Below are 25498 nucleotides of genomic sequence, written 5' to 3'. Positions count from 1 at the left end.
GACTATGGGGCAGGTGTTCGGGGCTTCACTCAGTAGAATATGCAGGAGGGCCCCCACATAACCATCCAAAGAGCCCCGCACATACACCCAGACCATTAAATCCAGAGCCTAACATTACTCAAGGGCACAATCCTATGCACATTTAGACAGGAAAAAAATCCTACCATTTCCCAGCCAGGGAGTTGCCAGGACTTTCCCTGTCTAACCACGCATAGGATGGCACCCTAATTGTACCACTGAGCATGGGCGGGGGGTGGGGGAGAGCAGAGATAGAAGATAAAAAGATAACTTGCCCAGACCTTCCTTCTCTTCCTTTCTATGATGTAACAAACCAAACCAAAGAAGGAGCACAAAGACAAACTGTGAAAAATGTTTACAGCCCTGCACTTGTTTATTAGAATCATAGAATAGTAGGGTTGGAAGGGGCCTACAAGGCCATCGAGTCCAACCCCCTGCTCAATGCAGGAATCCAAGTCAGAGCATCCCTGACAGATGGCTGTCCAACCTCATCTTGAACGCCTCCAGTGCGGGAGAGCCCACCACCTCCCTAGGTCATTGGGTCCTCTGTCGTATTGCTCTGTTATGAAACTGTACGTATCTATCACATTTTCTTAAGAATGCACAAGGTGGCATACAACCAAAAATGATTTTACAATAACAATACAATTAAAATATATAAAATCACTTCTAAAATAAAAAACAGACAAAACCATTCCAAAGTAACAGTGGAAAGTTATCAGGATCAAAAGCCAGAGCAGATAAAGAAAATAGTCAAATCAACTGAAATGAGTAGGCCAGCATTCCTGTTGTATTTCCTGTATTACCTGATTCCTTCATAGAACTCTATGGATAAGCTGACAATTTCATCATCTGTCAAGTTCCCTTTCTCTTGTTCTGAAACTTCGCCCCGGTCTTCATTAGATCCATTGGGAACTAGACAAACAAGAGAGAGAGAAAGAATGAAAACCACACCTGCTTTTTAAAACATGAATCACTGTTGACATGTAAGAAAAAACATGTCAAACACCATACCATCCGCCAGAGGGTATGCTGCATAGAAATCACGCCGTCTCTTCATTTCATCTGCAAGGGAAAGAAAATGGTTAATTAATTTATCAGTGATCTTATCTTTAACTCATTCTCCAGGTGGGATTACACATCACAACAAACCATTTATATTTTGAAGAACCTAACATATAATAGAATCATAGAATCATTATAAGATTACTGACAAACACATCCAAGAAGAATTGGGACTACCTTTGAATTTGGACCAAAGGTATATGGCTATATTTTCAAAGTCATTTTATATTACCTAAAATGATTTTGATATTATCTTCCATTAGATAATATTGTATTTGAAACCTGGCCATCACTACTCTATTCTTTATTATTTATCAACCCAACATCGGAACCAAACAGTTTCCTTTTCTTATGGCATGCAAGTCAACAAAAGCAAATTTTATCCCAATATTTACCCCATAACATAAAAAGAAATTCAAAAAACCGCACCATCCTCGAATTTATGGTTGCTGCCAGCCACACGTTCATACCTTTGAAGAGCCCTGGGACCAGCTTGTACACAATATCTTGCAGGGTTTTATCAGATCTGAAATGTGAGGAGAAAGACTGTATTAGCACAGACCAATTGGGGGTAAAGATTTAAAAATCCTCATTTAAATTCCCTCCAAAAGGAAAATGAGGATGGAGATTCAAGGGCCGTTTTGCTTTTGACAATAGCAGAAAAATAGAACAAGCCTCCCCAACTCCATCCCCCCTCCTCCCTCCCTCCCTCCCTCCCTCCCTCCCTCCCTCTCTCTCTCTCACACACACACACACACACACACACACACTACAGAGTTGTTAAAATGAATCACCACCACCTAGGGTAATTGCTTCTGTAAACTTAGTAGGTGGCATGTTAGGTTGTGGCAGGAAGAAGAGCTGTGTATTTCATGGCACAATGCTGACTATCTCGGTGGCTTCATTTGAGATATGATGTCCCAAAGCTTAGCCCAAGAACCTGTTTCCAGTGTCCAGAAAGAGCAGTGGGGCTCTAGAGAGAAGGAGAGCCAGGCGGGCTCAGGTCCAAGGCCCATCTAGCCCAGCATCCTGTTTCCCACAGCAGCCAACCCGATGCTTCTGGGAAGCCCATAAGCAGGACATGAGGGCACAAGCCCTCTCCTGTCGTTGCTATGCAGCCCTCACGGCTAGCGGCACATATGCAGAATGCGGCTGCCTCACCACTGAGTAATCGCAGTCACCCCTGGCATCTCACTTTAGGAAACAAGCCTGAGCCCTAATTGACCCCTCATTTCGAAAATTCAGCACCGACACATATCAATTAATATAATGTATCATTTTAATTGCTTAGGAGAAAGACTATCAACAAAAGGTATTGTAAGCCAAGGCTACATGTGTTCCAAAATGCTATGATGGTACCATGCAGCTGAACATGCTGAAAACCTCAACTCCCACTGTCTGAAAAAGACAATTTCTACCTCTTAAAGAAAGTTTAGGCCATGTGTGACTAAGTTCATGTGCAATCTCGGAAATCGGAGGGGAAGTTGGTCTGGGTTTCTGTTGGCCAGGGGCAGTGCCCAGGTAGCATTTCTCTGGGCTTGGTACAAACGTTTCATGTTACATCCCCCTCAATCCATTATCCGTTTTGTAAAATTAACCAAAAAAAAGGTTTTGCTTGTTTTGAACAAATGGAGGATTAACAAGGGTCTTTAAGGTTCTTTAGGTCTCTCTATTTCTGGTTGCTTAATTTGTACTTATTGCCAGACAGAGCACCAGGGCTGGTGTAAGACATTTTGCTGCCTGAGGCAGAAAGGCAAATGACGCCCGCCCTCTCCACCCCAGGGAAGGGGCACTGCACCCAAGGCTGGCAACCTGGAGCAGCAACTCTTGTAGGTGCCCCTCCCCCTCTCTGGCAGTCAATCAGTAAACGATCAAATCGCTAAAAATGTGCTGCCCTTTTATGACACCCCAAACTGCCTGAAGCAGCACCTCATTCTGCCTGCGGCAGGGCGGCCCTGCTCACAAGGAACGGGCAGGTTGTCATCTAAGCATGCGAGTATTGGCAGTATCTGCTGCAAATCCAGCCTTCTGCGGGCTCATAAACAAGAGGAAAACATTGCCAAAGGCCTTACATTTAATTTTTGTTAAATTTATACCCCACCTTTCCATACAAATGCCCAACACACACCAGTTTGTGTTAAGGAAGAGTGGCATAAAATTTTCTAAATAAAAATGTAAAAATAAGTTGAGCCTGGGCTCAGCCTAACTAAGTTTAGAACCATTTTCAGTGCCTCACCACTCTAAGCTCATTACTTGCTGCTATTTAATACTATCATTTGTGGATTTTTTGTCTACTTATTAATTTATTGCCAATATCATACACTGTTCTGTATAAAATAAACAGCAAATCACTGAAACATGAAGTTCTAATACAGATGAGGGTGCCTTGATAATGCGCAGAGCACCTTTCTTGAACTGTTGATGAACCACAGCCAATTTTCACACATCTTTGGGATAAGCTCTAAGATTTAACTTTGCCAGGCAAGCTAGCACCTATCTGTTTTTTCTATTCTTTTTAATTTAGTAAAGGGGGGCAGGGGGTAGGGGAGGAACACACCCAATCTGCTATACAACCATTGCACCTAAATCATCATTCCAGTACAACACACATACCCCTGCCTGAATTCTTTAAAAAGTCCCCCACTCCTGACAGGAGCACCGGCTCAGGCACTGGGAAAGAGCAGCAGGATGTGTGCCGCCTGACTCCTCTCCCTGCCAGATTCCCAGTTCCCACCAGTACAGCACTCTCTGCCTATATTGTTTAATGGAGAGACTTCCGCCTGAGGCTACAATCAGTGGGGCTTACTGCTGAGTAGACTGCATGCACAGGACTGCATGGAAAAGCCTCTCCGCTTAACTGGAGAGCGCCACGCCGGCACCTGCTGAGGGTCGGAGGAGCCCATCCTGCAAGCAAGAGGCGCTCCCCCCTCCCCGGAAACTTGCTGCAGCTGCTGCTGTGAGAGCTCAGTGCGGCAATCATTATGGGCTGCAGCAGCAGCTGAAACTTGACGGGGCTCTGCCTTCGCTTGGATGGAAGAGCGCTGTGCTTCCACCCAGTTGGGACAAATGCAGCCACTGACTCCCCAACCTCCACAGCCACCTCAGAAGGCTCCCGACAGCTGACGTCCTCTTGTGCAGGCTGGGGCGGCAGCAACCAGGTGGGAGAGTGGGTGGCGTGGAAGCAATGAGCAGCTGAGCGGGGGGGCTGGCAGCAGCAGCAGGCAGCACGTGGGTGAGGCACGGGGTTGGGGGGAGGGCACTCAATCTGCTGCCTGAGCAAAGGATCCACTTTGCCTAATGATAGGGCCAGCCTTACACAGCACTATTATACGAATAGTTATTCACTGCAGTGGTGGTAGCAGCTGTAGTAGTACTGTTGTATTGTTTAGCTTTAAGCCATAAGAAAACAGAAAGAGCATTCATTGCTGAGCAACAAATATAGCTCTCAGTGTCTTGGCCACCAGCACAAATAAGAAAACAAGGTAGCATATTTTCCATTATCAAACAACAGAAAACACAGTTTTAGAAAACACACACCAAACTGCTCCAATGTTAATTTCTTCCAACAGCCTTCTAAGAAAGCAGAAGGCAGAACATCGAATCTGCTGTATTCATCGCACATAAGTAGCAAAAGCCTATGAAACACTGCTCCCCATCACTGGATTCGGTGTCAATGCTAGAGACCGGATGGGTTGCCCCATAAGTACAGCCATGCTGGATCAGACCAAGGGTCCATCTAGTCCAGCATTCTGTTCACAACCAGCTGTTGACCAGGGACCCACAAGCAGGGCATAAGCACAATAGCACCCTTCCACCCATGTTCCCCAGCAACTGGTGTACATAGGCTCACTGCTTCTGGTACTGGAGGCAGCACATAGCCATCAAGACTAGTAGCCACTGATAGCCTTTTCCTCCAGGAATTTGTCTAACCCCCTTTTAAAGCCAACCAAACTGGTGGCCATCACCACTTCCTGTGGCAGCGAATTCCATAGTCCAACTACGCGCTGTGTGAAGAAGTACTTCCTTTTATTTGTCCTGAATCTCCCACCAATCAGCTTCACAGGATGACCCCGGGTTCTGGTATTTTGAGAGAGGGAGAAAAATGTCTCCCTATCTACATTCTCCACACCATGCATAATTTTGTAGACCTCTATCATGTCTCCCCTCACCCATAGGGCAACCTTCCCCAACTGATACCATCCAGATGTGTTAGACTACAACTCCCAGTGTCTGTAGTCAGCAAAGGCACATTGGCTAGGGATGAGGGGTTCTGTACTCCAACACATCTGGAGGTTGCCAGATTACAGTAGGCTCTTTGAGAGCTGTTCAGCACTGGCTCCCATAGGCTGTGGGACCTCAAAGTCTCCAACCATATGGAACTTGTCCCTCCCTCCTGCTGCCAGTCAGCTGCCACACCTGTTGGTTCCCCCAAATTCTGATAGTTGTAGTTCTTGACAGAGCATATAACAAAGGAAGGTGGGTGCATCCTGGACTCTCCAACTATATCCTAGAGTTTCCTTTAAAATCTCTCCTCTCTCCCCGCTCAAAATTGCATGGAAAGAGAGAATGGGACCATGGCAGCTGGCACTGCTCCTGGGTCCCCTGCCAGCCCAAGCCCCTTCATTCACACAGTGGGGCTGAAGCTGGGAGCCTCCTCTAAGCAGAGAGACTCCCCACATGATTTAGAATTCTAACCAAGCAGGATTCTAAAACATGCGGGCTCCCAGATTCAGATCTGCAGCCTCAACTGGAGGAAGGTGGGGCCACAGGGGTCACGCCAGCGAGGGGCAGAGCCACTGAATGCGGCCCCACTCTTTCTCACACACAACTGTAATCATATGAGGGGAGAACGACTAAAGGCACCTTCCCTCTCTTTTCTTGAGGAGGGCCCTGAACCAGCAAGCTCATGGTTGAGAATGTGCCTTGTTTTGTTCCAGCACTTGTGACTGTTTCATTCCAGCACATCTCAGACTATCTGAACATCCTATACACATCTAGAGAAATAAGTCTGCATAGATATCCTCAAGCATGACCTACAATTGAGCCACAATTCTTCCCTGGGTAGCAGAACTGCAGCCCACCCGCTGCCCCTCTATTGTTGCAGTACCCCATTTCTGAGCTATACTCATAGGCCCCAGTTAGAGAGATTCGGTTTGCTCCTCCGCACAGTAGCAAAAAATGGAATAATGAAAAATAAGCAGATATTCGCAGATTTGTTTAAGATGAATAATTGCTAGAGGTGGAAGAGTTCAGGCTTTTCTTGCCACAAAGTTCTGATTTCTTTTAATGCACCATTCCACAGGATGCAACACTAATACCGTTTCTCTATCTATTGACAAACAATGTAAAAGTGTCAAAACCCTACTAAATTTAAATTTATTGAGGGGAGGGAAGCACACACAATTATTTCTGTGTTGAACAGCATTCACTGTGATTCAAAAGGCTTTAGAATCTTTTTCTCATTTTTCATTTAGTTCAGCTGTACTCCTTTTCATCAACAATATCATGATATTAGCACTATTCCCCCGCATCCAATTTTGTAATGTTATTTATTACACATACATAGTGACTTTGTTTTTAATATTTTATGACACATTAAGGAAAACAGCTTTGCCAAGGGCTGCATGACTGGCATCTAGGTTAGAGGAAAGGCCATTACAATAACAAACATAACGCACTCTACAGCAGAGTGTCCAGGACACACAGTTATTCCTGCGGTGTTGCAAAGGGCAACAAATCACCTCTCCTAAGCAGAGGTCTTAAGCCATCTGCTGTAACTAAGAGCACTGGTAGCTCCCAATGTTTTGAAGTTCTAAAATGAAGTGTTACTGAATGTGCTTCCTCTAGACATGTGTACAAATTTGTGCACGTTCTCAGGAGCAGTATTCATTAAGGGACCTTTAGACCTTGGCAACGGTGTGTCTTTGGCAAAGCAGAATGTGGTAATGTACACACAAGCTTCTTCAAACAGTGGGGAATTTATTAAACACAAGCAAGAATTTAAAATGTACACTCATTACTTTGGGGAAAATAACTTGACAGAGCAATTGTAGTTCAAATACAAGCATATACTTCTGTTAGAAACTTCAGGGCCTGTGAAGAGAACTAGTTTATGAGGAGATTAGCTAAATTCTCCTGGAGGCTGAATCTGAGGATCCCAGAGCTTGACGGCTTAAGCCATTGATGCGCTCTGTCTGATCAGCCTGCTGCTTGTCAGTGTGAGGGGGCGAAGAGGTGGGGAATAAGTATATTGGAGTCCCTAACACTTTTGGAAGCAGAAAAGAAAGGTTTGGGGTGAACCTTGAGAGTGGGGAGAAGGAAAAGTGTTTGAGGGAGGTTTCATAGAATCACAGAGTTGGGAGGAGCCATTCAGGCCATCGAGTCCAACTCCCTGCTCAGTGCAGGAACCCAGTTTAAAGCATCCCTGACAGATGGCTGTGCAGTCTCTGCTTGAGGACCTCTGGCGACAGAGAGCCCACCACCTCCCTGGACTGTTGGTTCAAGTGTCTGACTGCTCTGACCATTATAAAGTTTTCCCTGATGTTCAACCGAAATCTGTCTTCCTGTAACTTAAGCACATTATTCTGTGTCCTACAGTCTCGGGCACCAGAGAACAGGTTGTGGCCCTCTGCTGTGTAATAACCCTTTAGGTACTTGAAAAGTGCTCTTATATCCCCCTCAGTCTTCTTTCCTCAAGGCTAAACATATCCAGTTCTTTCCATCTCTCCCTGTAGGACTTAGTTTCTAGTCCCATGAACATCTTTGCTGCTCTTCTCTGAACTTGTTCCAACTTATCTGAATCCCTCTTAAAGTGTGCTGTCTATAACTGGACACACTATTCAAGGTGAGATCTGATTACAGTAGAATGATTATTTACTGTGGATTTAGAAACTATACATCTACTGATGCAACCTAAAATTGCATTTGCTTTTTTTGCAGCTGCATCACACTGCTGACTCATATTCAGCTTGTGATCAACTACAACTCCAAGATCCTTTTCACATGTACTGTTGTCAAGCCAGGTATCCCCCATCTTATACCTTTGTTTTTGATTTCTCTTCCCTAAATGAAGACAACCTGTGTCTCCAGTTCTTTGAGTGGTCATCTGCACATTCACACATATGGGCTCTGCACCTGCACAGAGCCTCAGTTTGGGAAACTTCTATAGCTGAGGAGTTTGGGCGGGAACCCTTCCTCCACCATCCCAGTGCGCATGTCCCTAGTGGGTTCCCACTTATTCCCTCAGTTCCTCGAGACCAACATTGTAGCCTTAGAACCGAGAAAACCTTTGATACCCAACATCGAACTCGAGTATGACACCAAAGAGGGGAAGGTGGGTGGGTTGTGTGAATGCACAAATGACCACTCAAAGAACTACAGTTACAGGTAGCAACCTATCTTTCTTCTTTATGATCTCTGTGCATCACACATATGGGCGAATAGCAAGCTAACTTACAAGGTGGTGGGTTGGTGTCCTATTGCAATACAGAAGAAAGGATGGCATGACCAAAAGTACAGTCACCTCTAGCCCAAACATCCAATCTGTAGTGTCTAACAAAAGTGGACAGTGTTGATCAGGCTGCCGCAAGGCACAGCTCGGTAATGGCAACTCTTTAGTTGAATGCGACTGATGTCGCTACCACACAAGTAGAATGACCTCGGACTGGGGCTGACAGTTCATATCCAGCCAGCTCATACGATAGTGCAATAGTCTTGATGCCCCAGGAGGCAAAACCCTGCGTCGAGAGAGGGTGGCCTTTACACTTTCCACCATAGCATATGAAGAGACGAGGTGAAAGTCGAAACTCTTCAGTCCTTGACTTGTAAAAGGCCAACGTGTGTTGAACATCGAGCATGTGCGACATCTACTCCAGCAGTGTAGATGGAGAAGCCAAAAAGCAGGCAAAACTATATCCTGATTCAGATGGAAATCCAACACAATTTTTGGTAGGAAAGTAGAATCAGGTCTGAGCACCACTTTATCCTGGTGAAAGGTGAGATAAGGCTGGTCTACTCTGAGCGCACAGAGTTCACTGGCACATCATGTGGATGTAATGGCCACTAAAAATGCCACCTTCCAAGAGACAACGTGCAAGTCTGTAGCTGCCAGTGGCTCGAAGGGCTTGGATGAAAGCACCTTCAGCACCACAGAAAGGCTCCAGCTTGGTACCGTGGAACGGACTGATGGCACCAGGTTCCTAATCTGTTTTAGAAAACTCTTTGCTGTCAGGTGCTAGAAGACTGAAAAGCCCTCAACAGGAGGGTGAAAAGCAAAGACAGCAGACAGATAAACTCTTAAAGACGATGAGTCCTTTTTCAAAGAGGGAGAGGAGAAACTGGAGTATTTGGTGCACAGAGCACTGGAGTGGGTGTAGCTCTGAGCATGAGCAAATGCGGAAAAAGCAGTCCATTTCCTTGTGTATGAGCACTGTGTAGAGGGCACTGAGGATTTTCTGTACAGATGCTGGGATTGGTTCAGTCTCTTATCACCTGATCTTCCATGCAGTCAGGCGGAGAGTCACTAGGTCTGGGTGTTGGGTCCGACCATCCTCCCTGGTGAGAAGGGACAGATGCAACGGAATACGATGGTACCAACCTTGTGCCATCCTGAGCAGTGGGCCGGACCATGATTGGTGGGGCCTTATGAGGATGCATTTGGTATTGTCTGTCCCAATTTTTGCTAGAACCCTGGTGAACAGTGGGAACAAGAAGAAAAGTAGAACATTCCCATCCATTTGAGAACGAAAGCGTCCCCCATGAACCTGCACTGTAACCTGCTCGGCTGCTGAAATTCTGCCACACAGCATTGCCTGGAGTGGTGAATAGGTCCATGTGTGGTGTGCCCCAGCTCAGGACTGATCTGTCCAACTCCCACTTGTGAGAGGTAAGGCTGGTCCAGCTGAGTTGGTCTGCCAAAACATTGTTCACACTGGCAACATGAGTGGCGACCAGTCCGATCAGACGAGGTGAATACCAGCAAAAAATCTCCAGTATTAGAGCAAGGAGCAGAAGTGATCTTGTACCCCTTCTTTGTTCAGATACACGATGACTGTTGTATTGCCCAAGGTGGCCCGGACCAGTCTGCCCACTAGGTCCAGCTCAAATACCTGAAGGGCCTTTTTCACGACCCTGAGGTCTAAGAGGTTGATGTGTTGACTCATCTCTGTAGCTGACCACTGTCTGTGGACTATGAGGCCCAAGCAATGAGCGCCCCATCCCGAGGACAATGCATCTATAGTTACTACTCGGGATGGCAAGGGTTGAAGGCCATCCAGCCAACACTTAACTAGCTTGTTAATCAGAGTATCATGGGGCACTTTGTCAAATGCCTTGCTGAAGTAGATATATTATCTGCACAGCATTTCCACAATGTACTAAGCAAGTTATCAAATCAAAAAATGAATTCAGAGTAGCGTGGCACGACTCGACCTTGACAAATCCATGCTGGCTTCTAGTGATTGCTGCATTAGCGTCAAGTTGCCAACAGATTGAGTACTTCATAATTTGCCCTAGAATCTTCCCAGGTATTGATGTCAGACTGACTGGTCTATAATTCCCCGGATCTTCTTTTTTGCCCTTTTTGAAGATAGCGATATCATTTGTCCTCCTCTGGTCCTTCACCCGTTCTCCAGGATTTCTCAAAGATGATACAGAGAGGTTCTGAGAGTCCACTGCTAGCTCCTTCAAAACCCTAAGATGGAATTCTTCTGGATCTGGGGACTTGAATTAATTTAAGGTGCTTAAATATTCCTTGACCTTCTCTCTGTTAACCTCAAGCTGCGCTCCTGCCCCTTCAGCCTGTATGTCACATATGCCAGATGGGACACAATTCCTCTTTTGGGAGAAGACTGAGCCAAAATAGTTCAGCACTTCTGCCTTTCTTTGCGACCTGTCAGCATTTTGCAATCTTCCCTGCACAGCTGGTTTACCATTACTTATGTTCTCCTTTTACTTTTAACATATCTGAAGAAGCCCTTTTGGTTGTTCTTAGCATCCTTCACCAACCCCAACTCATTCTGAGATTTAGCCTTCCTGACGCCATCTTTGCAATTCCAGGCTATCTGTCTGCATAATTCCTTAGCGACCTGGCTCTCCTCCCCACTTCTATATGACTGGTTTTGGATGACACAATAACCCACGATGGGTTAAATAAGCCACCACGGCTTATTTAACCCATCATTGGTTATTGTGTCCTCTGTTGGGAATTTTTAAATCCAGCATGGTTTAGGTGGCCAAAATAAGCCACTCTGATAACCAAGGTTTTCAGTAAGGGTTGTTTAACCCATGCTGTGGGTTAGCAGGTCGTCTGGCACTTACTGTGGCTTATTCCGATCACCTATAGAGTTGGCTGGCAAAAGCAGCCAAAACAGCTGCCATCACTCTGCTCCAGCCCGCATAGCTGTTTTTCCAATATCTGACAAGCAGCCGAGGGACAACCGCAGACAAATACAGCCTTCCCTGATGCCATGCTAGTTACAAAATGACAGCTTTCCCTAGTACAATGACAGCCTCGCGCTATCACACTACCCCCCCCACACACACACACACAGCAAAATTACAATGACAGGCTTCCCTGATGGCTATTTTGAAACTGCACAATGTGGGAAATAGGGGAAAATAGAGAAAGAACTGCTCACTTTTCCAAGAAGAAGCACAGTTCCGCAATAGTCCACCACAGCATCTGGAGGCTCCCCATGAAGGCACCCCACCTGTGCAATTTTGCCCCATTCCAGCAAACTTGTCAATGAGTTATAGCTCCCACTCCCTTTTTCCTTCTCTGATCACTTTTCCATGAAGAAGCAAAATGGCTATGGGAGGGGGTAATGCACAATTGCACTTCTGTGAAATTGTGCCTTTGCGCAATTCCACTTTAGCGCTAAAGCACTATAGCAAACAAAAGCAGCTCTGCCACCAATGGGAGGGGTGAAATGTGCAACTCCACTGTATCGCTAAAGCGCTGTAGCGATTTTGAGACAATAAAGGCTTCATGCCAGCAACTGGTATGGGGGGGGGGGGCTTTTGTGCAATTTCACTTTAGAGCTAAAGCACTATAGCAAACAGAAGTGGCTCTGCCAGCTATGTCTGGGAAGGGGGGGTGAAACGTGCAGCTCCACTTTATTGTTGTAAATTTTGGATGATAAAGGCATCTATGCCAGCAATGGCTATGGGGGGAAATGCGCAACTGAGGGTTTTGTCCCGATCCTACAAAACCCCAAGCGTTTATTTGTGCCACCCCCTTTTGGTTGCACCCAGGATTTTCCCTCCTCTGGGGTAACTGGAAAGGGGTTTGATGATGTATGGGGTGCCTCCTGACAAGGATTAGCTGTGTGTGAAGTTTGGTCCTGATCCTGCAAACCTCCAAAGTTTTATAGCTGCCACCCCCTTTGTGGTGCACATGGGATTTCTGCCCCTTTGTGAGTAATCACACAGGTTTTTGATGGTGCGTCAGGTGCCTCCTGACTAGGAGAGGCTATGTGTTAATTTTGGTCTTGATCCTGCAAACTTGCAGTGCTTTAGAGTCACCACCCCTTTGTTGGGGTGATGCTGGAAGCTGAATTAAGCCCCTGTACTTTACCCCACACCTCTCCCCTCTCATTGGGATATTGTGGAAGGCTAAAACAGGCTGCTGCAATGTTGTCAGTGGGTGAAACAGAGCCACTGCTGGGGTGGGAGGACTGCAGCGGGGCAGGGGGTGGGGGCATGACTCAATTTACACACAATAGCTTAATAAGCTACTCACATTAGCTTATCAGCCCAGTCGCGTGGCAGGGCATCATGGACAATGTCAAAATAAGCTGCTGTGAGTAGCTAATTGAGCCACCATGGCTTAAATGATGTCTGGACGTAGCCAGTGTGTCCTTTTTGATTTTCAGATCATTGCTAAACTTTTTGTGGAGCCACATTGGCTTCTTCTGTTATCTTCCATTTTCTTCTTCATTGGCTTGTTTCTGATTGTGCCTTGAGTATCACCTTTTTGTAGGCATGCCCATCCCTCTTCCTGTTCGGTTTTCTTGCCATGGAATCCCGTGTACCATTGCTCTGGGTTTATTAATTAAAGACAGTGTGATCAGGCTAACCCTGATGCACTGGGGATGGGGGACGCAGGTTATCGAAAGCTCAAAAAGCTCCGATTCCCATTTGCAGTAGTCTGTGTGCCTCCTCTTCTAGAAATGTACTGTGAAGAACGAGGCTCGAAACACAGCGAGTGTCAAGGCAAGGTCTCCAGGAGAATTTGTCTTGACAGTAGTGGAATGAAGCAGGAGCAAGGGGTGTGCCTGATCCCAGAAAACAAGAGTCCTGGCTGGGAGCCTGCCACAGGACCACAAGGGCAGGCTGCACAAAGTGGCCGGGGCTCCAACCAGTTCAAAATTAGACCACACCGGAGCATCCTGCCCCCCTCCCCAGACAAGGGGATGTCGGGCAGAGGCTACGCTTTGTTGAAAGACTCTGAAAACAGGAAAGGGTTTAAAGATACCTTTCCCTGGGTCAGTCTGACCCACTCCTGAAGCTGAAGATTAGGGTGCAATGAAACTCCTAAGTCTCAGCAGCAAAATAAAAAGGAGTCAGTATTAGAAAGAGGCTTTTGCAGCCCCTCCACCACAGAAGGGGGAGGCCATTAGCGGCCAGACCAGGCTCAGCTTGGGCACAAGATGCAGCAGGCAAGTGGCAGAACTGCAGTGCCAAGCACCACTCTGGGCCTGTCTGCGGGTGGCAGGATTTCATCTCATTTCATTTATTACACGTCTATTCTGCCCAGTGACCAAACTCTCTGGGTGCTTTACAAGGGTTAAATCCCTAAAAATACATTATAACAATGCCTCCCTCCAGGAGAGAGTGGCTGGAACTACTGCCAAAAATGTGGGCTGCCAAAAGTCCAAAATGTCCAGCGGTGAGCACTCAGATGTTACTGGTCTGTCAGCTACATTTGGAACCAACCGATCACAAGCTGGCACACTGAGTGTGCAAAACCAGAGGAAACGCTGACCTCATGTCTATCAGCAACAAGCACAAACCTTTGCAGTAAGATTCTTAAGTACTGAGAATGACAGTTCCTGACTGAAAACAATGAGGTTGATCACCCTATTTATTATCAGAGCCATCAATAAACACAAAAGAGGGTCTTCTAGAGAAGAGGAACTCAAGTCAAGAGAAGCTGTTTCCCAACCATGCAAAGTTGTGAAACCTTTGCGAACTATAGGTTCCTCCATCTTACACCTTGAGGATGTATTCTTCTAATGAGGAGTGCAAAATTAGTTTAGGACCAGTTACTTGCATGTTTGATTCATTTTACTTCTTGTAAAGTAAAGCCTTGACGCTTTTTACCTACATGCAGCTTCATTTGACTTGGCCGTGCCAGACCTCAGCCTTGCCTATGTGACCTGAAACTTCTAAGTAGGCTCCTTTGTTACACCAAAGTCTCCCATCTTGACTCCAGCCCAACTTTCTGAAAGGCACAATGTGCATCGCCACCAATATCAGGGAGGGTGCAGGGCTGAAGTCCTCCCCAAATTGTCAGACATGCTAAAAAATGATGCGCTGCAGTGGGGAATGGAGAACAAAAAATTAGGAGTTCTTTTCAGCAGCCAGCCCTGAACCACTAGGCCAGTGCATTCTGCCATACTACTGCCTACACCTGAGCCAACTCTCCCAAACCCATTCTGTTCTTCAAGAAAAAGCCCTCTCCTCCTTTCAATATCTGCACTCAACAAACATGTCCACCAAAATCATCTTAGCCTCTCCTTTTCTGCTCTCTTCCAGTTCTCTTTCCTCTTGTCCTCACTGGTTATTTGACAATGACTGCATTCAGATGACTAGGAATGAGCAGTGTTGAGCCCCAGGTTCACATCCTCCCTCCTCCACTTCTCCTGAATATGTAAGGACAGAAGATTCCAGTCAGCAGCAAGCCACAGTTTGTCCTCCAACCAAGACCCCAAATCATGTTTTGATCCTGGTTTAGGATCCCGGTTTGAGGGCAAATTGTGGGTTGTCACATTCACACAAAAATGTAAACTATGGTTTGCTGTGAACTTGAAGCAGAAGCTTCTAATTTCCTCTCTTTGGGTGGAGGGAGTACATAAGCCAAAAACTTGCTGCTACTTATTCTCTATTAAGCCAACATCTGATCTCTTTCCCTTGACAAAATCTTGTCTAACATAGATTGTAACCCCTGTGGTTTGTCACATTCACACAAAAATGTAAACTACGGTTTGCTGTGAACTAGAAGCAGAAGCTTCTAACTTCCTGTCTTTGGGTGGAGGGAGTACCTGTGTAATGCCACTGCTAGGTTCTGTACAGCACTTAGTACACTTTCACCATTTACTACGAAGTGACCATTGAACTCAGTGGAGCTTACTTCTGATCAGTTATTTCAGTAAATTAAACAATCTTTTAATCAAATAAAAGGTGGCTAGATTAGTTGGCCATCAGATTTTTTAATGTAGATCTTATTTTTAATTCAAATAGTTATAGAAACTGCAGATGGCAATCACCTGCTCTCACAAACAGGAGGAATATGCCTCTTTGAACATGATGATGCTGCAACACATGTATCCATCATATAGAAACAAAGACAGTGGGCTTGATCCAAATTTAGTCAGTGTAGATCCACTGAAATCAACAAGACTTTAGTTTGTAATGATTAACTGCTCTTATTGGGTTTACACTAAGTATGAGGTGCAAGATGCTGAATCCCACAAAGGAACTGCTTCACCACCGGATGGAAGAATATGGGAAAACCTTCCACATGGAGATGAGAAGCTGAGATAGCTGCAAGGTTCACCCTAACAGAAGACAGCTTCAAACCCCTTTGAAAGACAGGATGCAGAAAACGAAGAACTTGGTGCAGGGGCACCAAACAGGGCCAAGGCCACCAACCCTGGCAAAAGAACAGAAGGCCGCCCGTTTCCAGGCATAAGCAAGTCCCGTGGTCAGCTTATGAGCGGCAATGGGGATACGCTGTACAGAGTCAGGGATGGCATCAGTGGTACCAATCACTAGATCTTCCATGCTGTCATGTGGAGGGTGTGACGATCCGGGTGTTGCACTTTGCCTTGCTCCTGAGAAAGAAGATGTAGAACTGCTGCCAGTGGGATGTACTTGCCCTTCGCTAGGTGGAGAAGGGGGCAAACCAGGGGTGCCTCGGCCACCACAGCATGATCAAGATGCAATTCATGCCATCTGCTCCAACCTTCGCTAGAACCTTGGTTATAAGTGAGAAAGGAAGGAAAAGAGAACAGGACTCCCTTCCAGGTGAAGACGAAGGCATCCAGCTGACTCTTTCCTGCCTCCCAGCTGACTGTTTCCTGCCTCCCAGCTGAGCATAGCAGAGCAGAGCAGAGCAAGCTGCTCCAGCTGGTCCAGGGACTACAGAAGCAGGCAAGCTCCCAGAGAGCAAGCAAACAGAGCGAGCGAACAGGGGGAGCAAACAGGAGTTGGCCAGGGGAGTTGCAGTGGTTGAAGAGACAAAGGAGACAAAGGAGACAGAGGCTAAGAGGTTAGTGGGCTGCAGGAAGCCCAGGGGGCTGCCCTTTATCCTTCTGATTGGCTGTGAGCTCACCAGGTGCTTCTGAGAGCTCCAACTGAATTGGAGGGGTGTGGCCTGAGTACTCCCAGCAGCTGACTGGGCGGGAAGCTTCAGTCTGTTTCCTGCCTCCCAGCTGAGCAGAGCAGAGCAAGCTGCTCCAGCTGGTCCAGGGACTACAGAAGCAGGCAAGCTCCCAGAGAGCGAGCGAACAGGGAGAGCAAACAGGGGGAGCAAACAGGAGCTGGCCAGGGGAGTTGCAGTGGTTGAAGAGAAAGGAGACAAAGGAGACAGAGGGTAAGAGGTAAGTGGGCTGCAGGAAGCCCAGGGGGCTGCCCTTTATCCTTCTGATTGGCTGTGAGCTCACCAGGTGCTTCTGAGAGCTCCAACTGAATTGGAGGGGTGTGGCCTGAGTACTCCCAGCAGCTGACTGGGCGGGAAGCTTCAGTCTGTTTCCCACCTCCCAGCTGAACAGAGCAGAGCAGAGCACAGCAAGCTGGTCCAGGGACTACAGAAGCAGGCAAGCTCCAGAGAGTGAGCGACCAGAGTGAGTGAACAGGGGGAGCAAACAGGAGTTGGCCAGGGGAGTTCGGCAGGGGAAGGCAAGGGGGAGGCCCCTAACATTTTTTTTATTTTTTTAACTAACTTTTTTCCATTTATTTGTCTTGTAACACACACTTTCACACCAGTGGGACTCTGCTTTTAACCTCTACCGAGTAGAGGAGCAGGCACAGGCTACTCTAGAACAATCACAAAGCCAGACACAAAAAGGGAAAAGAGGCTATGGAAGGACAAGACTCTCCAGTAGTGGTGACCTGCAAGGTGTATGCAATGTTTGTTTTCTTGCCTGAGAACAACATGGCCTACACCTGCAACAAGTGCAAGTTGATCACAATGCTGGAAGAAAAAGTAAGTGGACTGGAGCGGCGACTGTCGACCCTCCGGGGAATAAGAGAACATGAAGAGTTCTTGGACAGAATGGGGGAACTACAGCAGCAAAGGGAAGACCAGAAGCTTGAAGAGCAACAGCAAGATGAGGCAGTGGAAAATGCTGAGGTGAAGAAAAATGGAGGAGAGGATACTCCTTGGAAAAGGGTGACAGTTAGGAGAAGAAGAACTAGACGCCGCTCTGCACCAGTGGAAGCAGTGGAGCTGTGGAACCGATTCCAGGTACTTGCGGATGAGACTGGAGGACAGCCTGCAGAGGAAGAATCACAGGGGAACCTGCATGAGAGTGAGCAAGAGGCTGAAGGTCAGTCAAACAGAGGCGATGAAACCCAGGCCTACAAGAAGAAGAAGAGAAGAGTGGTAGTAGTGGGAGACTCCTTGCTGCGTGGGATCGAGACCCAAGTATGTCGCGAAGACCCGTGGACTCGCCAGGTATGTTGTCTCCTGGGAGGACAGATTAGAGACGTGACTGAAAGGTTGCCTGCACTCATAAAGCCCACTGACAGGTATCCCTTTCTTCTCATCCATGTGGGAACAAATGATACCACCAAGCGGAGCTACGAAGAGATCACGTCAGACTTTGAAGCTTTGGGAAGGAAACTCAAGAACTTTAGGGCCCAGATTGTTTTCTCATCCATCCTTCCAGTAGTTAGAAGAGGGATAGAAAGGGAATGAAAAATACTCCGGGTGAATGACTGGCTACGAAGGTGGTGCCGACGAGAGAGATTTGGATTCTGGGACCACGGCCTATACTTCCTGGAAGATGGGCTGTTGGCTAGGGACAGGTTGCACCTAACAAAGGATGGGAAGAATGTGTTTGGCCACAGCATGAAGAACTTCACCAGGAGGGCTTTAAACCTAATCCTACAGGGAAGGGAGATGTAATGTTGGGGGTAACAATGGACGTAGGCGCATGCACTGCAACGGAGAGAACAGCTCTGATAGCGCCCAATAATAGTCTTCAGACACATGTAGGAGGGAAGCCAGACTATGAAGCACATGGTCTTCGATGTCTATATACTAATGCCCAGAGTATGGGAAACAAACAGAACGAACTTGAACTCTTAATACAAGAGAGAAATTATGACTTGATAGGTATAACTGAGACTTGGTGGGATGACTCTCATGACTGGAATACAGCAATTGAAGGATATAACTTGTTCAAAAAGAACAGGAGGAACAGAAAGGGAGGTGGGTTGCATTGTATGTGAAAAATACTTATCTCTGCACAGAAATATAGGAGGAGGAGCTTGGTTGCCCCATCGAGAGCATCTGGGTTAAAATATATGGAGCAAAGAATAAAAGGAACCTGGTGGTCGGAGTCTACTACCGGCCACCCAATCAAGGAGAAGACAAGGATGAAACTTTTGAAAAGCAAATAGCCAATGTTTTAAGGAAGCATGATGTAGTAGTAATGGGGGACTTCAATTTCCCCGGTATTTGTTGGGAGACAAATTCTGCAAAACATGGCCCCTCCAGGAAATTCCTGACTTGTGTGGCGGATAACTTCCTCCTACAGAAAGTAGAGAAAGGAACTAGAGGATCAGCTATCCTTGACTTGATCCTAACCAACAGAGATGACTTAGTGGATCAAGTAGCAATTACAGGAACTCTGGGGGAAAGCGATCATGTTGTACTTGTGTTCTTGGTTCTAAGGGAAGCAAAAGCCGAGTGTAGTCAAACGCGTACCCTGGATTTTAGGAAAGCTGATTTTAATAAACTCAGAACAATGATCAGGAAGGTCCCATGGCAAGCAACACTAACGAGAAAAGGAGTCCAAGATGGGTGGGAGCTTTTAAAAAAGGAAATTCTCAAGGCACAATCACAAACAATTCCAACAAGAAGAAAAGGTGGAAGACAACAGAAGAAGCCAATATGGCTTCACAAAAAGCTTAGGGATGACCTGAAAACAAAAAAGGACACATATAGGAAGTGGAAAGAAGGCCAAGTAACAAAGGAAGAGTACAGGCAGATAGCACAGAATTGCAGGGATGGCGTCAGGAAGGCTAAAGCTGAGAATGAGCTGAGGTTAGCAAGGGATGCTAAAAGCAACAAAAAGGCTTTCTTCAGCTACGTGCATAGTAAAAGGCAGAGGAAAGAAATGGTGGTTCAGCTATTAAATAAGGATGGCAAAATGATAACAGATGACAAAGAAAAGGCAGAGGTGCTCAATTCCTACTTTGGCTCAGTCTTCTCCCAAAAAAGGGTCTATGACCCCCCTGGCAAAGGCGAAGTACAGGCTGAAGGGGCAGGATTGCAGCTTGAGATCGATAGGCATATGGTCAAGGAACACCTCATTACTTTGAATGAGTTCAAATCTCCAGGGCCAGATGAACTGCATCCTAGAGTCATAAAGGAACTGGTAGAAAAACTCTCAGAACCGCTGTCTATTCTCTTTGAGAAATCATGGAGGACGGGGGAAGTGCCAGATGACTGGAGGAGGGCTAACATTGTCCCTATCTTCAAAAAGGGTAAAAAGGAGGAACCTGGGAACTACAGACCCGTCAGTCTGACATCAATCCCTGGGAAAATTCTGGAGCAGTTCATAAAGCAATCCATCTGGAAGCACCTTGACAACAATGCCGTGATTACTCGAAGCCAACATGGATTTGTCAAAAACAAGTCCTGCCAGACAAATCTGATCTCATGTTTTGATCACGTCACCTCCCTTGTAGACCGTGGGAATGCTGTAGACATCATATACCTCGACTTCAGCAAAGCTTTCGACAAAGTGCCCCATGATATCCTGATGAGCAAACTAGCTCGAAGTGGGCTAGATGAAACAACGATCCAGTGGATCCACAGTTGGCTATAGAATCGGACTCAAACAGTGCTTATCAATGGGACCTTCTCAAACTGGGGAGAGGTAACGAGTGGGGTACCGCAGGGCTCAGTCCTGGGCCCAGTGCTCTTCAACATTTGTATTAATGACTTGGAAGAGGAGGTGCAGGGAATGCTGATCAAATTTGCAGATGACACAAAATGGGGCGGGATAGCTAATACTTTGGAAGACAGAAACAAAATTCAAAGTGATCTGGATAAACTGGAGCACTGGGCAGAAAACAACAGAATGACATTTAATAGGGATCAATGCCAAGTTCTGCACCTAGCAAAAAGAAACCAAATGCACAGTTACAAGATGGGGGATACGTGGCTCAACCACACTACAAGCGAGAAGGATCTTGGAATTGTTGTCGATCACAAGCTGAATATGAGCCAACAATGTGATGTGGCTGCAACAAAGGCAAATGCTCTTTTGGGCTGAATTCATAGAAGCATCGCTTCCAAATCCCGGGAAGTACTAGTTCCCCTCTGCTCAGCACTGGTTAGGCCTCATCTGGAGTACTGTGTCCAGTTCTGGGCACCACACTTTAAGAAGGATGCAGACAAACTAGACAGGGTTCAGAGGAGGGCAACAAAGATGATCAGGGGACTGGAAACAAAGCACTATGAAGACAGATGGAAAGAACTGGGCATGTTTAGCCTTGAGAAGACTGAGGGGAGATATGATAGCACTCTTCAAGTACTTGAAAGGTTGTCACAGAGAAGAAGGCCAGGATCTCTTCTTGATCATCCCAGAGTGCAGGACATGGAATAATGGGCTCAAGTTACAGGAAGCCAGATTCCGGCTGAACATCAGGAAAAAATTCCTGACTGTAAGAGCAATACGACAATGGAACCAATTACCTGGGGAGGTGGTGGGCTCTCCCACACTGGAGGCCTTCAAGACGAGGCTGGACAGCCATTTGTCAGGGATGCTCTGACTTGGATTCCTGCATTGAGCAGGGGGTTGGACTCGATGGCCTTGTAGGCCCCTTCCAACCCTACTATTCTATGATTCTATGATCCCACATGGATTCTGGATCCCGCCATACTGTGCCACAGAACACCGGGCAGGCTGCATTTTCCCTCCAGGCAAATAAATCCACTGTCAGCATGCCCCACCGACAAAACAGGTCTGCTAGTACCGCTCATCCTAGCATCCACTCTTGGAATGTCCAACTGAGCCAGCTGGCAATAACATTGTCCTTACCAGCCACATGGATCACCACCAGTCCAATCCGACAGGGTTCACACCAACGACAGATGCAAAGAGTTAAGTCGAGAAGGGGAAGGAATGGTGTCCCTCGCTGCTTCTTCAGGTAAGTGATGGCAGTAGTGTCATTTGAAACTATCTGAACAAACCAGCCTGTTAAGTCTGGCTTGAAAGCTCTGAGAGCCTTGTCGATGGCCATCAACTCCAGGAGGCTGATGTGTTCAGTGGCTTCCTCAGACAACCACTGGCCCTTCACAGTCAAATTCCCACAGTGAGCACCCCATCCCAAGGGAGATGCAGCTGTTGTCAGTACACAGGATGGAGAAGTTTGCGGGAATGGCGTGCCCTGCAACAAGTTGGTGCTGTTGGCCCATCAGCCCTATGTGCCTTCCATCCTCTGAGGAAGGTGAAGGAGAGTATGTCTCATATTCTGCTTGGGATCGAAAGCTCAGATAAACCAATTTTGCAGTGTCCTCAGGTGAAGACAGGAGTACTGCACAACTGATGTCATCATGGTAATCAATCCCGGGAAACAGACGTTCAAAACCATAGTATCATCCTTCAAATTAAGCTTAGAATAGACAGAATGGACACGAAGGGAGATAACACAGTTTGCATGTGAGCAGTACGAAAGGTGTACTTTCCCCCAGTTCAGTTAATGTATCTTACCACCATTCACAAATTATGCCTTTTCCAGTTGAAATGTCATCACACATACCTCCAGCTAGTGCAGGAGAAGGGACAGCCCTATTGCCTATCTCAGATGCTGACTCATAGTGCCCAATGTCTAGACTCGAACGCAGGCCCATAATTAAGAGTGTAATCCAACCTTTCTGTATTATCTGCACATCCACCATTCTCCCAACAAAGAAACTGGCTTGTACACAAGGCACATATATATCCCTATCAGTTTCAATACCTTGTCAGTTTCTTTTAAAAAAGTACAATATTACTATGTATTATTACAAAATTACTAAGTAATTTTCAGCATTGGGGCACACACATGGCCTTTTAAGGAAAACAAAACATCAAATTAAATGCTTGGAGATGGAGGGCACTGAATGAGGTTGCAGAGGAAATGACAATTAATGAATAGGTTTCCAGCTACATGATTAGAGGCACAGATGAAAACAAGGTGTGCATTTCTAATTTAGAAAAAAAATATAATTTTTAAAATATGATGATCAAGGGAAGAGACGTTTGTTTTTAAAGCTATTCCCAAATTTGTGCAATTGCATGGGGAAATAATAGGTGGAGAACTAAATGTCTAATTCAGAGAGAACATTTTTCTGTTCAGAAGAGACACACACACACACACACACACACACACAAAACTCACAGGAAGGTTGAAATGTGATTGTAAATCCACTTTCCTGCATGGCCACCAATTGCTTTAAAAGCTGCTACATGTACACTGAAAAATGCATTTCTTTCTACCACACATATGTACCAACAGTGAGAGCAAAGGGGTTCAACAGTGCTCTATGAGGCACCTGTGAAATCAGGGGATTTTTTTTGGCTTAATCACTAAACCCCAGTGACATTTTGCTACACTTTTAACCTGCTTAGAGAGTTGTTTTCCCTTGCACACTCCTTTGTATTGGCATCTCATGATGTGTGGGGGGTATTTGTGTCTGGGCAGGCTGATGTTGGGGGGGGGGTCTGAGGAGAGATCAGTGCGAGCGAGGCTTGTAAATATTTTGCAGAGAGACTAAAGTGTTGCTAAATAAATTAATTTTCACAGAGCAGGAGCTAAAAATAAACCCAGGGATGCATCTGTGGCAGACCGCCTTCTGAGTTTCAGCGCCAGCCATCTGCAGAGTTCATTAAGGGGCATCTGGCTTCCCCCAAAATTCAGACTAATAGGGAAGCAGCAAGATTATTACTTCAAAGCCAAAGAGGGTGGGGGAGAAGTATTGCAGGGTTGGTTTAATTTTTGTACACATGGAAAAAGATGGCCCATCAAAAAAAGCAGACCCACAGCAACATAGTTGTTCTCAAAGCAACCAGAGTCAAGAACTGCATTACTGCCTGCATTCAGGGAGCTGAGAATCTCAGCTTTTGTTTAACCCCCAAAGGTCTCTAGTCCTTATGGCTTCAGAGATAAATTTGGAAGTACTTGAGGTGTGCCAGATAAAATGTCAGAAACTGCAGGCTGGGCAAACCTCTAGTGGTTGTGGTGGGGTCTCAGTGCTTTGTATAGCCCATTACCCCTCCCTAAGAATGAAAAAAGACTGGCAAACAAAATTAATAAATGTATGCAAATATTCTGGATTTTTCATAATGTATTCAGACTTCAGAACTGGGGTTTTCTTGGTGCAAAGTGCAGTTTGAACTAGTGTTGAATTACGACTCCCATGCATGCCCCTGGCAGGAGGTTAATACAAAAGTTCCAAGACAAATGGATCAATACACTATAAACCACAATCGTACTCAGGTTAAATAGTTCTTGTTGCTTTTCCTAAAAGGCTGCTGGTCTCTGGTTCAAAGACTGCTTGAAGGAGTGTGTCTGGGCTGTCATTCACAGCACTTTAATTAGCACTGCATCTTTACTTTAGGATAGGGAGGCCACCACCTGCCACAGGAACATAGCCACACTGTGCCAGTGCCTCCCACCATCCCCACCTTCACCTGAAGCATTTGCATGGATTTTGCATGAAAACAAGATTGCAGATCTGAAGTCTTGTCCCCTGACCTGATGCAGGACTTATGATGCTGCAGCAAGTGAAGAGGTGGTACCCCAAAACATGGCAATCTTCTGACTGCATTTGCTAGTTAAAGAACAGAGGGAGGGAGATCCTGATTCCATTTGAGGCAGGGCTCACTGGGCCTTGGCCTTTGACACAAGGGCTTATTCCTGGAACCACTGAGGGAAAGGTTGCCCAGCCCTGCCATACAGTAGGGTGAAGCGAACTGCCTCAGGTGGCACTAGGAGGAGCAACAGACAAAGGCAGGAACTGGTGTCTGAATAGTGCAGCAAGACTTTGTAGAGTGGCAACATTGGAATGGGGAGACCATTTGGACTCCGCATCAGGCAGCAAAACGTCTTGGGCTGACAATGTACTGTGAACATATGCAGAATGTCTCTGAATCACCTCTGAGGGAACCCAGCCAGCTCCCACTCACTTGCTTGGGATCAGGGAAAAGGAATTCCAGGCCACATGGCATGAATCCTAGGCAGCTTCAGCCGTCTTTGAGAAACGGGACACTTGGAAATAAAAGACGCTTTGGGTTGTAGCAACACTTCCCTCCCATTTCAGGTGTTTCTGGTTAGAAAAAGTGCAGCCATATGAGTAATAGGTGTTCAAGACAAACAGGAGAGTAAGGCTATCACCTTCATAACCTGTTTGAGAGCATCTGTCTGGAATAGAACACAGAGCCAAATGGACCTTGGTCTGATCCAGCATGGCAAGGTGTATGTGGCAGGGGGAAGGGGACAGCCAGTCAACTCTGTCCATCCGGCTGAGCCTTGTGCTATCAGCCTGCTCCTACACAGCTCCTCAGGAACCCGGGGAAGTGGATGGGTGGCAGCACTGGACATGTGGTGTCCACACCATGTGTGGTGGTCCCAGGCAACTGTCCCTCCACAGAGAGACACAGGCCATGGTGTATGCTTTTAACCTGTTACTATGCAGCTTTCCCCCACTCCCCCACACCTCTGAACCCATCTTTGGCAAGGTTAAAGTATCAATCAATCAATGAATGTTAAATACCTGATACTGAGGAGAGGCCTCGTTTTATGCACTTGAACGTCACACATCGGGCAGTATTTGTTGGTCTCCAGATAACGGACAATGCAGGTTTTACAAACTAAAAGGGAAAAAAAACAAGGATGGGAGGAGGAAGTCACCAGAAGGAAAGATATTCAAGCCTATGAAATCAAGATGATGCTCAACCTTGATTCTGGGCTG

General features: G+C 46.4%; 1 protein-coding gene across 5 annotated transcripts in view; it reads right to left on the bottom strand.

Moving 5' to 3' along the window:
- Positions 1-25498, bottom strand: part of PCGF2 (polycomb group ring finger 2) — a 79742-nt gene that overhangs the window by 12146 nt on the left and 42098 nt on the right. For all 5 annotated transcript variants that reach the window (XM_084857236.1, XM_084857237.1, XM_084857238.1 and 2 more), the window contains exons 3-6: positions 25301-25397; positions 1554-1609; positions 1033-1083; positions 825-933 (exon numbers count right to left, since the gene is read on the bottom strand). In XM_084857236.1, coding sequence (XP_084713362.1) covers positions 825-933; positions 1033-1083; positions 1554-1609; positions 25301-25397 — 313 coding nt within the window. The remainder of the gene's footprint in view (positions 1-824; positions 934-1032; positions 1084-1553; positions 1610-25300; positions 25398-25498) is intronic.

Source organism: Heloderma suspectum, chromosome 5, assembly GCF_057233095.1.
Source record: "Heloderma suspectum isolate Gila_16-S chromosome 5, 16-S_ref, whole genome shotgun sequence".
Classification (NCBI taxonomy): domain Eukaryota; kingdom Metazoa; phylum Chordata; class Lepidosauria; order Squamata; family Helodermatidae; genus Heloderma; species Heloderma suspectum.
Note: the sequence above shows the minus strand (reverse complement) of the source record. Positions and strands in the feature narration are given on the sequence as shown.